This window comes from Chaetura pelagica, unplaced genomic scaffold (genome assembly GCF_000747805.2).
Source record: "Chaetura pelagica isolate M959 unplaced genomic scaffold, ChaPel_1.0 scaffold138, whole genome shotgun sequence".
In the NCBI taxonomy this organism is placed as follows: Eukaryota; Metazoa; Chordata; class Aves; order Apodiformes; family Apodidae; genus Chaetura; species Chaetura pelagica.
The window spans coordinates 3724586-3736699 of record NW_009954215.1 but is presented as its reverse complement, the minus strand read 5'-3'; the positions used below and the strand labels follow the sequence as shown (position 1 = coordinate 3736699).

At 38.6% G+C, this 12114-nt stretch overlaps 2 protein-coding genes across 2 annotated transcripts in view; one reads left to right on the top strand and one right to left on the bottom strand.

The window, feature by feature from the left end:
* Window positions 1-376, top strand: part of IGSF6 (immunoglobulin superfamily, member 6) — a 5972-nt gene extending 5596 nt beyond the window's left edge. Inside the window, exon 6 of the mRNA XM_010003251.1 lies at window positions 338-376. Coding sequence (XP_010001553.1) covers window positions 338-376 — 39 coding nt within the window. The remainder of the gene's footprint in view (window positions 1-337) is intronic.
* The window catches only part of METTL9 (methyltransferase like 9), a 19222-nt gene extending 7158 nt beyond the window's left edge, over window positions 1-12064 (bottom strand). The window contains exons 1-4 of the mRNA XM_010003318.1: window positions 11786-12064; window positions 7713-7903; window positions 5238-5447; window positions 4075-4259 (exon numbers count right to left, since the gene is read on the bottom strand). Coding sequence (XP_010001620.1) covers window positions 4075-4259; window positions 5238-5447; window positions 7713-7903; window positions 11786-12064 — 865 coding nt within the window. The remainder of the gene's footprint in view (window positions 1-4074; window positions 4260-5237; window positions 5448-7712; window positions 7904-11785) is intronic.
* Window positions 12065-12114: the final 50 nt, after the last annotated feature.

Sequence of the window (12114 nt, the reverse complement as noted above, 5' to 3'; positions counted from 1 at the left end):
ACAGCTCCAATTGTTTTCTTCAGTAACTACTGCTTTAAAGACTTCCAAGTCCCTCCTGACATGACCTGGTCCTTGTTTTGAGAATTAGATATGAACACAGTGAAAACAAGGGGTATGTTTACTGCCTCTGTGCTTGCTGGAGATTAGGAAAAGCCAAGAGGAAAAGAAATGTGCTTTGAAACCTGTAGATGCCACATGGACAAAAGCAACTGGATAAATGTCAAGAAAGGAGTTTACTGAAACAGTAAAGGGATGGAGTTTGCCTCAAAAAGGAAATCCTGCCTTAATAAATAACAGTTCACAACAGTAATTAAATACTTCTACATTTTTCCCCTAGGATGATGTGGAAGATGACACTGTTTATCAGAACAGATGAGCATGTGCAGCAGTTCAGATTTGTTCAGTATTTCTCAGGCAAGCAAAGGGGCAGATGAAGAGTTAGGCTTCTTCACAGACTTCCTTTGTTTTAAACAGAGAGGAGAAAACCTTGCAGGGCAGTGTTCTTCAAAAGTATTTTCTAAACAGATCACCAAAACCAAGTGCATTGTACATGTTACAGACTACGTCCACTTGGCAAGAATAAGACCCATGGGAAAGGACTTCATCTTTCATGAGATAACTGCTAATGCTTTGTAAAAGTCTTCAGTTAATTCTACATATTTTTCTTTTTCCATAAACTTACATGTATTCCTTTTACACAAACATTTGTGAAAGATGCATGATAATTGACAGCAACAGAAAATAAACTTGTTTCATAGGTGAAATTCTGGTTTTAGTCACGTTAATGTGATAATTACCAACATAACAGATATACATATCAACAGTGACAGAGTCTTAACAACAGCTCAAATAGAGCAAAATCTATTTATTCTGTAGACAGGCAAGCAGGAGAAACAGACAATATCAATACATATACTACGATGGTAAAGCTCATATGGGATGGGGGCTTTTTCCTAGTCTATTAAAAGGAAAGCAGTGGTCATCTTGAGAAGGTCACTCCTGGAATATTAAAATTAACCAGCTAGACAGACAACCCACATCTTCCAGTCCTACCATCCAAATTCAGGACTACCTGGAGCACCAAGTTTTGCCTTTAAATGCCTGTTAGACATGGATACAAGCATGAACACAGAACTGTATGACCTAGTCATTCTAGAATACTTCTTTTTAACATACCTTATTTTTAGCAGTTACTACCTAAGGTAGCCAGTCTAAAAAATCAGCACTTTTACAAGAGATGTGTTAGTATCAGGCATTATCCCTACTAGAGACCAGCTGCATCTTTTACATTAATTTAAATAAAGCAAAGGCTTTGTTTAACAAATGAAAAGGCATTTCTCACTTCAGTGAAATGAAAACTGACAACTGAGACAAAGCAAGGGTCCATCTAGCACAGTACTGTGTTTCCAGCTCAATTTAGTACCATGTATTTCAGAAAGATGGAAAACACACCTTTGTATTCTTACCCCTGTCAATCAATCACAAGGACATTAATGTGTTCAACAAGAAAACACCACAGCCCCAGGCTGCCAGGGTTTTCTACTTCTGAGTTATGGTGTCTCTAACGTTTTATTTTAGTGAAATTTAAACAAGTGCAGTCATACATTATCTAATAATGCCTTCATATAAGTATGATGCATATATTAGGAAATACAAAGGATTTTTATATCACCCTATAGAATATATATTCAAAGTACAACATTATAATAATACACGTTCTTATGTGACTAGTCTTATTACCTTATGATTCATCCAGCTTAATTGCTAAATTTAGACACATCCAATAAGTGTTCTGTATGTTGCAAATAAAACTCTGAAAAGCCTCAGAAAGAATTAACGATTAAGCTACTTTGGACTCTAGGTGTCACTGTAATTCCAGTAACAGCAAGCAACTCCTCCACCTTGCTTTGTTCTCTTAAAGCAAGTTTTATGTTACTAGCATAGACTGTTGCCACAATTACCCTCCCCTTACATTATGTGTAATAATCCAAATACCTCATTTTTATTAAAATAATTTCTCCATTTCTATAAACTGACTTATACACCGATCAAACAACTTACCTGCCTCATCTCTTTTCCATTTGTCCCCCCTTATAAAATTCAACAGTTTCTCTATGTGGGTCCAAACTGTTTATAATTATCTACTACAAGTTACTTGAGCCAAGAAATGTTCTCCTCTTTGAATGTTCCAAGTAGATATATTTTTTGTTAACTATAAAGCCTATGTACATATATAACACTTTTAAAAATGCATCAACTCATAGAATAGCTGAATGGAAACACTAATATTCTGAAATAATTTGTACATTATGAAGACAGTCTGGCAGTTCACTGCCTATTCCTTTAGATCACAGCTAAGTAGATCTTAATTGAAAGTTTCAGCGGAGTGACTGACTTGCATTGTCTAAGTTTATATGGGCCCATATCCATGGCAGTGGTAAGCAGACAAGCAGAGTATATTTTTAAGTTTCAGGACATACTAAGGAAGCAAAACTGCCTTAAGCAAAGTGACTAATCTGCTACAAGACACCGCCATAAACAAAAGTATGACTTCAGTTTACAAGACATCTTACACCAGATTTCAGCTTCAACAAGTAGGAACGACCAAACTCAACAGTCACAGAACAAGTTTCCAGTCCCCTGGGATTTAGAAATTTAATGCTCTATTCTCCTCCCAGCATACTGCAGGAGATTAATGACAAAGGATGTAAATGGACTTAAGAGTAGTTTCTTCCTTAATTTATCTCCCTCATGCCGAGCGAGGAAGTTGCATGTGGTCTGTCATGTGTTTACCCAACAACATGCAGAAGGGTAGACACTTAACGCAATAACACATAAGCAAAAAAGCCACCCAAATAATTCCTCAATTTCTACTTCTAATATGGCAGTGAAAGACTGGAAAGCCACTGCTGTTCTATGGAATTTAAAAGAATTTTTAAAAGAGGAAGCCGTATTGTTGTACATTATAGGAGCAATTTGTAACCATATATGCTTGGAAATACTGTTCAGATGTGTAGTAAGTCACCCCCCCATCTCATTTAAGACACACTACTTTTCAGAATAGTTACAAAATTATATGTTCAGATACTGTATTTTAAGCAAGTCTTAACCTGATGGCATTTTTTATAATTAAAACTCATGATTCAGTTTGAGGCATTTGTGATGGCCAGAACGTGAAGGTGATTAGTTCTGTGTTTTCTGGGCATATTTGCCTTCCCACGGACAAGCCTTAATACTCAAGGAGTGCCAGTGTCCAAACAATGACTGAGGAACACCAGCCTTCTGGAATTCAAAACACTTTCAGGGTTTCTCAACCTGAATCCACAATCACAGCCATGTAAAAAACAGTTTCTAGTCTCTTCTGAAGTTTAGTCATAAGGACAGATTCATTTAAAAATCTCTCATTTCTTTAAAATGCAACTAGAGGAAATAAAGTTTTGGCACTGCATTTTACTTTTTTATCCCAGTTACTAATACAATATAAACAGTGCCTGATATTTTATATTAGTAGGGGTTTATATTTTACTTTGAGAACTCATGTTGGAAAGTGAACATTATCTCCCTATTAATTTTTAGGTGCTGTTCACCTGGAACACTTGAAGCAGTTTGACCTGAACTGCTTGCTCTATTCAGCATTAGACAGTTCTGATGGTTTTGCTCAGTTGGCTGCTAGAGACAACTGGGGTTACCTATATGACAGCAGGAGAGGGCCCTAATCAGAGATCAGTTCTCCCATGTTGCTCCAACACAACTCAAATGAGACAACCTGCAGAACAGGATGTGGCTTCAATATTTGAGCTTTATATTGGTGCCAACAATGTATGATGGGGAATTAAGAAAAGAGCTTACACCATATGGCCTATTTACCTATGGATGGGGAATTAAGAAAAGAGCTTACACCATACGGCCTATTTACCTAGGCCTATTTCACACTTCTGAACATGCACCAGACAAGTTATTTATAAACAATCAAATACAAACATGCCAATTATTTACTAGACATGTTATTTGAGATACTATCACCTACAAATGTTTTCTTTACCTGCCTGAATAGCTATTAATCTGTGTACTTACCATTTTCCACATATGGGTGAAATGGCAGAACTAATGCTAGAATGACTCTGCCCCTAGTTGGCTCCAGAACACTTCTAATATCTTTTAATACAGTCAGTGGTTGATCACAGCGATCCAGCAAATTCAAACAGCTGATAACATCATACTGAAATCCTATGTTTTGCCATTCGTTTATACCAAGCACCCTATAAAGGCAAAGAGATACAGTCTGTTAAACAAACACAGGCTGAGTTCTGAGAGAACCACTGAAGACAAAAATTTCCTATAGCACAGAGGTCAGCCACCTCAGCAATGAGAAGAGATGGACATGATCCTTCTGGTCTTCTGGAAAAGAACACTAAATCAACAATGGCCATAGCTATATATCCAGCCATAGGAACCTTTACATTGCCTTGCAATCACCAGGCAAAAGAGGAGACAAAAAACAAAACACCAGGTATTAAAAAAATGCATTGTCCTAGAATAAAACTGAAAATACTTCTCAAGGAACAATAAAGCTGAAATATGATTAATGGATTGCTTGCTGAATTCTGTCCACTCTGATTTACAGATTTGCAAACCCAGATTGCAAAGTAGCTGTTATGATTCCACTCAAAGACAGGTGAAAAAAAGAAATCCACAGTTCCTTCATTCTTTGGCTTGAAGTCTAGGGATATAGTGCCTGAAATACTACTACTCAACTAGACTGAATCAGCTGTCTGCAAGAACCTCTGGGAATTCTAGTGAGTGTGTGGACAAAGTTCTGAAAGCACAGAGGTTCTTGTTACTAAACACTATGTAATCGTAACAGCAGGTTATTGAGGATTCCATATTACCAGGATTCAGTTTGCTTTCTCTGCAGTACCCATGAGCATTTTTTGACTGTTCCGTTACACTGATCATCTCAATTTTATCTTCCTAAATCCTTTGATTTAAGCAATTTACACAATCTACAAAAAAGATACTTCAAAACAGTTGTTGCCTATCTTGTCTCAACTGGTAACAGGTTAACAAAAGCCTGGGAATACCAGATGTGGGGGTTTTCCTGCTTTTGTACAGGTTAACCTTTTCCATAATGATCAAGCAATAGAGGATTTGATTGAAAATACTAAACATTCATTAAATATTACCAATAGATTACTTTGCTATAATGTATTATATAAAGGATGCAGAAAGTATAATACCTGTATTTCTTCTTCTGAAGCTGCCATATCATAGTTTCAGACAATTCAGTGGCATAGATTTCTTCAAAGTGAGGACTCATAACTTTAGTGACTTCTCCATCCCCAGCCCCTAAATCAAGAAGTCGGTGGGATTTCCATTCTGGATTTATTTTAAGCAGTCTTTGAAATTGTTCTGGGGAAAACACAAACATTGAGCCCCTTCCCAGCAGCCTGAAACATAAAAAACAAGAAATGACCAATTTCGTACAAACTTGAACAGGAAGGATAATAAAGTAATTCAGAATGTGCTTTGGCAGCAACCAGTCACACAGAATAGTAGACAAGCTCAGTGCTCAGGTACATTTTAAATCCAGTTCAACTTGCCTTGCACTTGTCAGAGATCAAATACATAGCCACATGCAGTTACAGTGGTTAAGACTTCAGGAGGAATCTGATTAGGCAAGGAAGAGCTCATGGGGTGCAGCTCAAGAAAATGATCACATTAATAATGACCAAAAAAAAAGCAGGGAAAGAAAGGGAGGGAAGGCTAAAGGCTGAATCTTATTTGTTACATTTCCAGATTTTAATCTCTGCCACCTACCTTAGGAAAAAAAAAAAAAAAAGAAAAAAGAAAAAAAGATTAAATAGTGGAGGAAGTAAAATGGCTGCAGACACAGAAGTGTGCACAAGGAATGAGGAATAGGATGTGGAATTATGAGGGAAACCAGGGGACCAATTTAAAGAAAGGATGGGGGTAACACTGGAGTGGCAAAAGAGATTTTTTTTAATTGCATGTTACAATGGCTTTTGCTGCTATCTGCAGATCCTGCATTCATGATGAAGAGCTGTGGAACAGAAAATAGGCAACTTATTAAGGACTTGGGTAGACGTGACAGTTGGTTTCCTTATGGATCAGGTCAATGACACACCCACCTGCAACTGTTTGAAAACTACAGTGACAGATTTCAGCTGTCATACCAGAATTCAGAAGATGAAAGAGTTAGGAGAACAAGCTGAGGAAAAAGAACTGGTCAGTAATTGACTGAAGGTAGATAAATTCTATTCTTTAAACTAATGTTGAATAGCATGTTAAATTTGAAGACAATAAACAAATATTTTATGTTTGAGGAGAAAAAAGGTAAACAAAAAGAAGCAAAGAAAAACAAAATGTGAAAAGGAGGCAGCCTAGTGAAGACTGAGGATATTAAAAACAAAGAAAGAAACAAAAAGGATAGAGTATACAGTCACATAGAAGAAACTAAAGGAGGATATTTAATGTATAAAAACAAACAGAACACCGCCAATTTAGGTCCCTTGCAGCACACTTGTGTCAGTCCACACTGTATAATTGGCTCCTAGCTATTATTCCTAACAGCACTATGAGGTGTTATTCAAAGCACTGGAGAGCCTTTGGAAAAAAAAAAATATGGAAGAGAAAGGAAGGAGACCAAAGGAACCTTTACATAAAGCTACAAGTAACTAGGAAGACAGCAGGGAAGCTCATAAAGTCATCCTGTTATAAGATAAGGAAAAAAGATCATTTTTCTATCTGTAGTAGTCAGCTACTATCCTTGTATCAGATGGTGCAGAAGTATGTAGTAGGTGTAGAGGTGGGGATGGTGGAGAAGTCAGGTATGTGTAACAAAACGTGTTCTTCACAAGGTCAAAACTGATAAGCTGTTCAACATATGACTGAATGGGGTGACATGAGCAAGAAAAGGCACAGACTTTTTTTTGAAAAAATAATAAAGTGCTCACAAACAGCTAAATTCCCATGCAGTCACAGAAGAGACTGATGCAGTAAGAGTAGAGTACTGTTTTATAAACTTATCTTTTACTGCCTTCCTGATTATCAAACATGCTACATCAGAGTTCACCTGTTCAAGTACAGCTTACACACAATTTGAGGTGAAATTATGTTTTACAGAATAAGAGAAAAGACAGATTTCTGTTCCATGTTATTGTTACCTGACACAACACTCAGCCAACTTCTGCACTGTTTAGAAATCTGCCTAGGTTTGCAATGGGTGCACACACTATCTAGCAGAAAGGGTTTTAAATGCAATACAGAGCTGACTGGACACCTTCAACACAGACACTCACAACAGCAACTGATAGAGACAGGGCAGTAGGTAAAGAGCAAGGTAGTGGGGGAAAGAAAGCAGAGGGAAGAAAGCAAAGACTGTCTAACACAAAGAGAACACTCTCTTTCCCAGAAGGAAATTAATACAAGTAATAGTCATAAAAGACAAATAGAGTCCTCTGACCATCTCTTATTAATTGCAATTACCTCCTCTGTCCCCCCATACTTGAAATAGTGTTCTTCAATAGAGGGTTGGCTGTGAAAAGCACAGGAGCGCATCAGATCTGTTAGACTGGCAAAGGGGAAACTACAAATTTAAGAAAAGCTGACAGATCAAAGGGTAGGGCTGAAAACTTGGAAACTCTAGATCCAAACTGTTATTTAGTTTACCTAAGATTTGACTTTTCACTTACCCATTGATGGATGTTCTAGACATAAAGAGGCTAAAAATTGAGGACACAAAAGAGTGATACAGCTGGATGAACAGCCAGCCTGATTTCTCAATGCTGTTGTTTAAGAAGATCTGTGTTCCTTGGTCAAGGTAACTCTGGACAAAAATAGGCTGAAGGGATTCAGACAATTGTTCTCTGTTGCAGATATACCACTAGAGAAAGAGACACAGGATAATTTAAAAGTTCAGCAATATAAAACCAGAAAAGTAGTTTAAAAAAAATGAATACATGGAAGGCTATCATCAATAGCTGTAAATATAAAAATTTAGGTTTTCCTACAGACTTTTCCAGAAGCTTTAGGATTAATTTAACTTAGATTTGAATTGTAATTAAGTGAGGACTGACTACTTGCTAAGAAATAAAGCTTTTAACTTTTTCCTTAATCATTACCCTGTACTTTGAAGAATTCTAGGAAGTAAACATAGGTCCTTTATGGAACAGCACTACACTCACAAAACGGTATGAAGGGAGGTAACACAGTTTTCTATCTACCAACTCACTCTCAACTTCTCCCCAGGTATCCTCTGAAAAGAAATCAGCAAATGCATTTGCAGGTTTTTTCCACAAAAAGAGATAAAGAACCCAATCAACACATCAGATAACAGCTTGTCTGAATTACAGCATGGCTGGAATATGTTTCTTCACTTACTGGTGCCAACAAGCAGGTCCACAAGTCTTCTGAAACAATGCCTCCCAGCATCTCAACTAAACAAAGGAGCAGGTTCTCATATGGAGGATGTCATCACTATCAGCTGAAAGGTAGCTCTACGCTTTTATATTGGTAAAATGTAAAGCCCAAGATAAAATGGACCAATTATTCCTTTTGCTTTTGTTACCTGGTAATAACCACTCCTGTACAAACTAAACAAACTCTGATATGCAAGCTATTCTTTAATGGTGAGGAAAAGCAATGCTACTTTGTTATATCAAATCTAGCAAGAAATGTGATAAACCGTATAACTTCTTTAAAACCTGCTGTACATTATTTTAAATGCAAAAAATCTGTGCAATACAAGGCAAAACTATAGAAATTCTGACATTTTAGGATCCTTCTGTCCCTTCTGCCTCTAATGCTGCAATATTCTGGAGTGTCAGCACTGATAATCAAATTCAAAAGGTTGTTCATTGCTACAATGCAACAGCAAGCTAAAATTCCCTTCCACTCAATACACAGTTGTTAAAAAAATAGTTTAAAATGTCATTTACTTAAGAACATTGGTATTATTTTTCACTCTCCTATGCTTATGCAGAGTGCTGTCAGCCCTTCTCTTAAAATCTCTAATGCTACTATGTCAGTTTTCCAATATAAAGAATTATTCCCTACAGCTAACACTCTCTTATCTCCCCCTCAGATCTTGCAATAAAGTTCCCTAATCTGGCTGTGTGTGTTCATTGTGCAGACAGGCAGTTCTAAGTATCCTAAAGAGAAATGGCGAGTTTTAACAGAATATTGTAAAAATGCATGTAGAAGGACAGCAACTGGTCAGCTGGGTTAACGCCCCAATGATTTAACACCTAAGATTGTGTCTACAGCCATACTATGCAAAAAGTAAGCTCATATCCTCATCCCTTCACATTTGTTGCACCTTGCTGGGAGAGGAACAGTCACTTAACGCATGTTTACACAGTGTTCAGCACAATAGGACTTCCAGGCACTACTGTAATATAAACAATGGGACAGGGTTCTTAGTTCAGCATCCCACTGCTTCACAGTAACAGTGCCAGCAAGCAAAGGGGAAAAGAAGAGACAGCTGCACCAAGATCATTCTGCCAGACTCATAAACAGGGGCTCCAACAAACACTGACCACAAGCAGCAAGAGATGTCAAGACCCTTCAGCTGAGGAGCAAATGCCTGCTTAGGTGTACTTTGAAAACCACTTGCGTACGGGGTACATTTCTGGCAGAATCAGGCTCTTAACGGTACTTTCAAAGACACTGTAGGTAGCACAAATTATCCTTTCCTCAAAAAAAACAGATTTGGAGCAAGTCTGCACCACATGATGGAGCCTGGCACAGGGATCCCCAAGGCTGGGGACTCACCACTTTAGGTCTGATCTCACTGCAGCACAGTGCTGCTTGAATGAATCCATAGTCCAGTGATTCCCAAAAGGAATTCTCAGTGATTTGTGAGAAACCACTAAGGCAGCAGCCTGTGTACTTTGTCCTTCCACCTTCAAAAGCCAATTTCAAGAGCCTGGCAGAAGGAAACAATTGCATGAAACTGAGGACCACCAGGCTGGGATGTGTCAGGCTCATTCAGGAGACTGCAGTCTCCCTACACTGGACAGGTTTGCAGTGGCTTTGGTATCTACCTTTTTCAATGTGTTGCTATTTTCAATCCAGAAGAGAATATATCAACTATCACAGCTTTGGGAATCACAGGCTTTGTTCCATAAGTGATACAACTACATATGTGCTGTACCTGAGCTCTTAAACCTTGGTTCTGCACTGAACTCTGTCACCTATAGTTCCTGGATCTGACCACGGAAGCCAACAGTCCTACAATTCTTGACTTTAAGATTTCTAAATATTGGTATATATTGACATAATCATGGGCAGAATGGCCATGGTGACAACTGTGAGGAGAGAAGCTTGTTTCCAGAAATTAGGCATTGTTCTCAGACCTCTTCTAATTTCTTCTAAATGGTTAATCTTGCCAAAAAGGTTATTGGTAGCTACCTATGTAACACCACTGAACAACAGAAATTGTAGCAAATTATAAGAAGAAGAAAAAAAAAGAAGCAAAACAGGATAAACTCAATCCCAATTTCAAACAACAAAAATGGTTAAAGACAGCTAAATTCTGGAACTACTTCCTTGGAACAGAAACTGCTTTTGTTTTCCTCCATATACAACATACGAAGAGCCCTTTTCAGTCCACTAGTTTCATTACAAAGTGTATCAATCTCGTATAGCACAACATTAGAAAAACTACAGCACAAATATCTGAGAATATATGTAAAGACCCTTTGCTATAATTAAAATTATTACTGACAATTTTTGTCTAGTATTAGCAAAAGGAAGAAAATATTCTCTGAACTAACTTACATAGAACTAATGAAGTCAGAACTGCAGAGTGAAAGCACTGGGGTCCTCAATGTGCAATCCTTACTTATGAGTAACTTCACAAACTCAGTAACAATAAATCTTCCCAAGCTTAATAAAGAATCAATATTTTAGGTTTAAAATCTAGAATCAATAAAATTTAAATGGAGAGTATCCACTGCAGACCTGTGAATGACAACAATTTCCATAACACATTTCCTTGGTTGACTTGTCTTTCTGGTACAGTTTTAACACCACAAGAGACATTCAGATTCCTTTGTCCACCAGAAGGAAGTTCCTTCTGTAAATCTAACTTATTTGTCATCCTAGTTATGTACTGAATGATACAAACAGCAGATCATATTAATTACATTTCAGTAATACTTTAATTTACTAGCAAGATTCTGGGTGTCAGTGCCTACCCAGAGCACTAAAAAAGATCCAGTAATGAATGAGTCTGAAGAATTATGATGTATAATTACGTTCTTCTTTTGTACAACTGTCCTCAAGTATTTATGCTGTATCTTCTTCATTAGCTCACCCCTGTGTGTTGTACTTAGATTAAGTCACTATCTTCTTTCAACACTGAGAGCTTTTATTAGCTCTTCTGAACTACTGTCAGATTTTCATTAGCATTTTGGTAAAATGCAGATCTGAACATGTTCCAAACGCAACCATAACACATAACCATTCCATTGCAAGGGCACAATCCCTAACTTCTCCACAAAGTACTGATACACGTGTCTATACTGCCCAAATGCAGCACTAACCTATTCCTGCAGCCATACCACACTGCAATCTCATTTCTAGTTTGCCATCTACTCCTGTTCCAAGGCCTCTGTGAGCTTTGCAGCTTCCCAGTTGCTCACTTCTAAAACCTTCCCCTCGATACATCAACGTTAATTAAAACATCTCTATGATTACAAATCCAACCCATTCAACGCCACCTGCAAACTTCCCCCAAGTGGTGTTTACTCACAGAGCTCACCAGGAAAGAAGCCAGGCGAAGGTTTACACCCCTCAGGAGCCGCTGCCTCCCAGGCCGACGCTTCCCCGCTCTCGGGACATCCCGCCGGGCTCGCTCCGACCTCCCTCCCCGCGAACACCCGGCCCCGCAGCCCGCCCCGCACCTCCCCTGCCCGGCAGGCTCCCGGACGTGCCTCGCACGGAGGGCACACGTCAACTTTCTCAGCAGGAGGACGGAGCTGCTCCCTCCCTGTGTCTGGCGCTGCCCGCCCGGTGCCCCCTCAGCCCGGGGCTCCCGCATCTCTCCCCGCGCCGGCCGGTGCCTCAGGGCGTCCCGCCGGGCCGGGACTG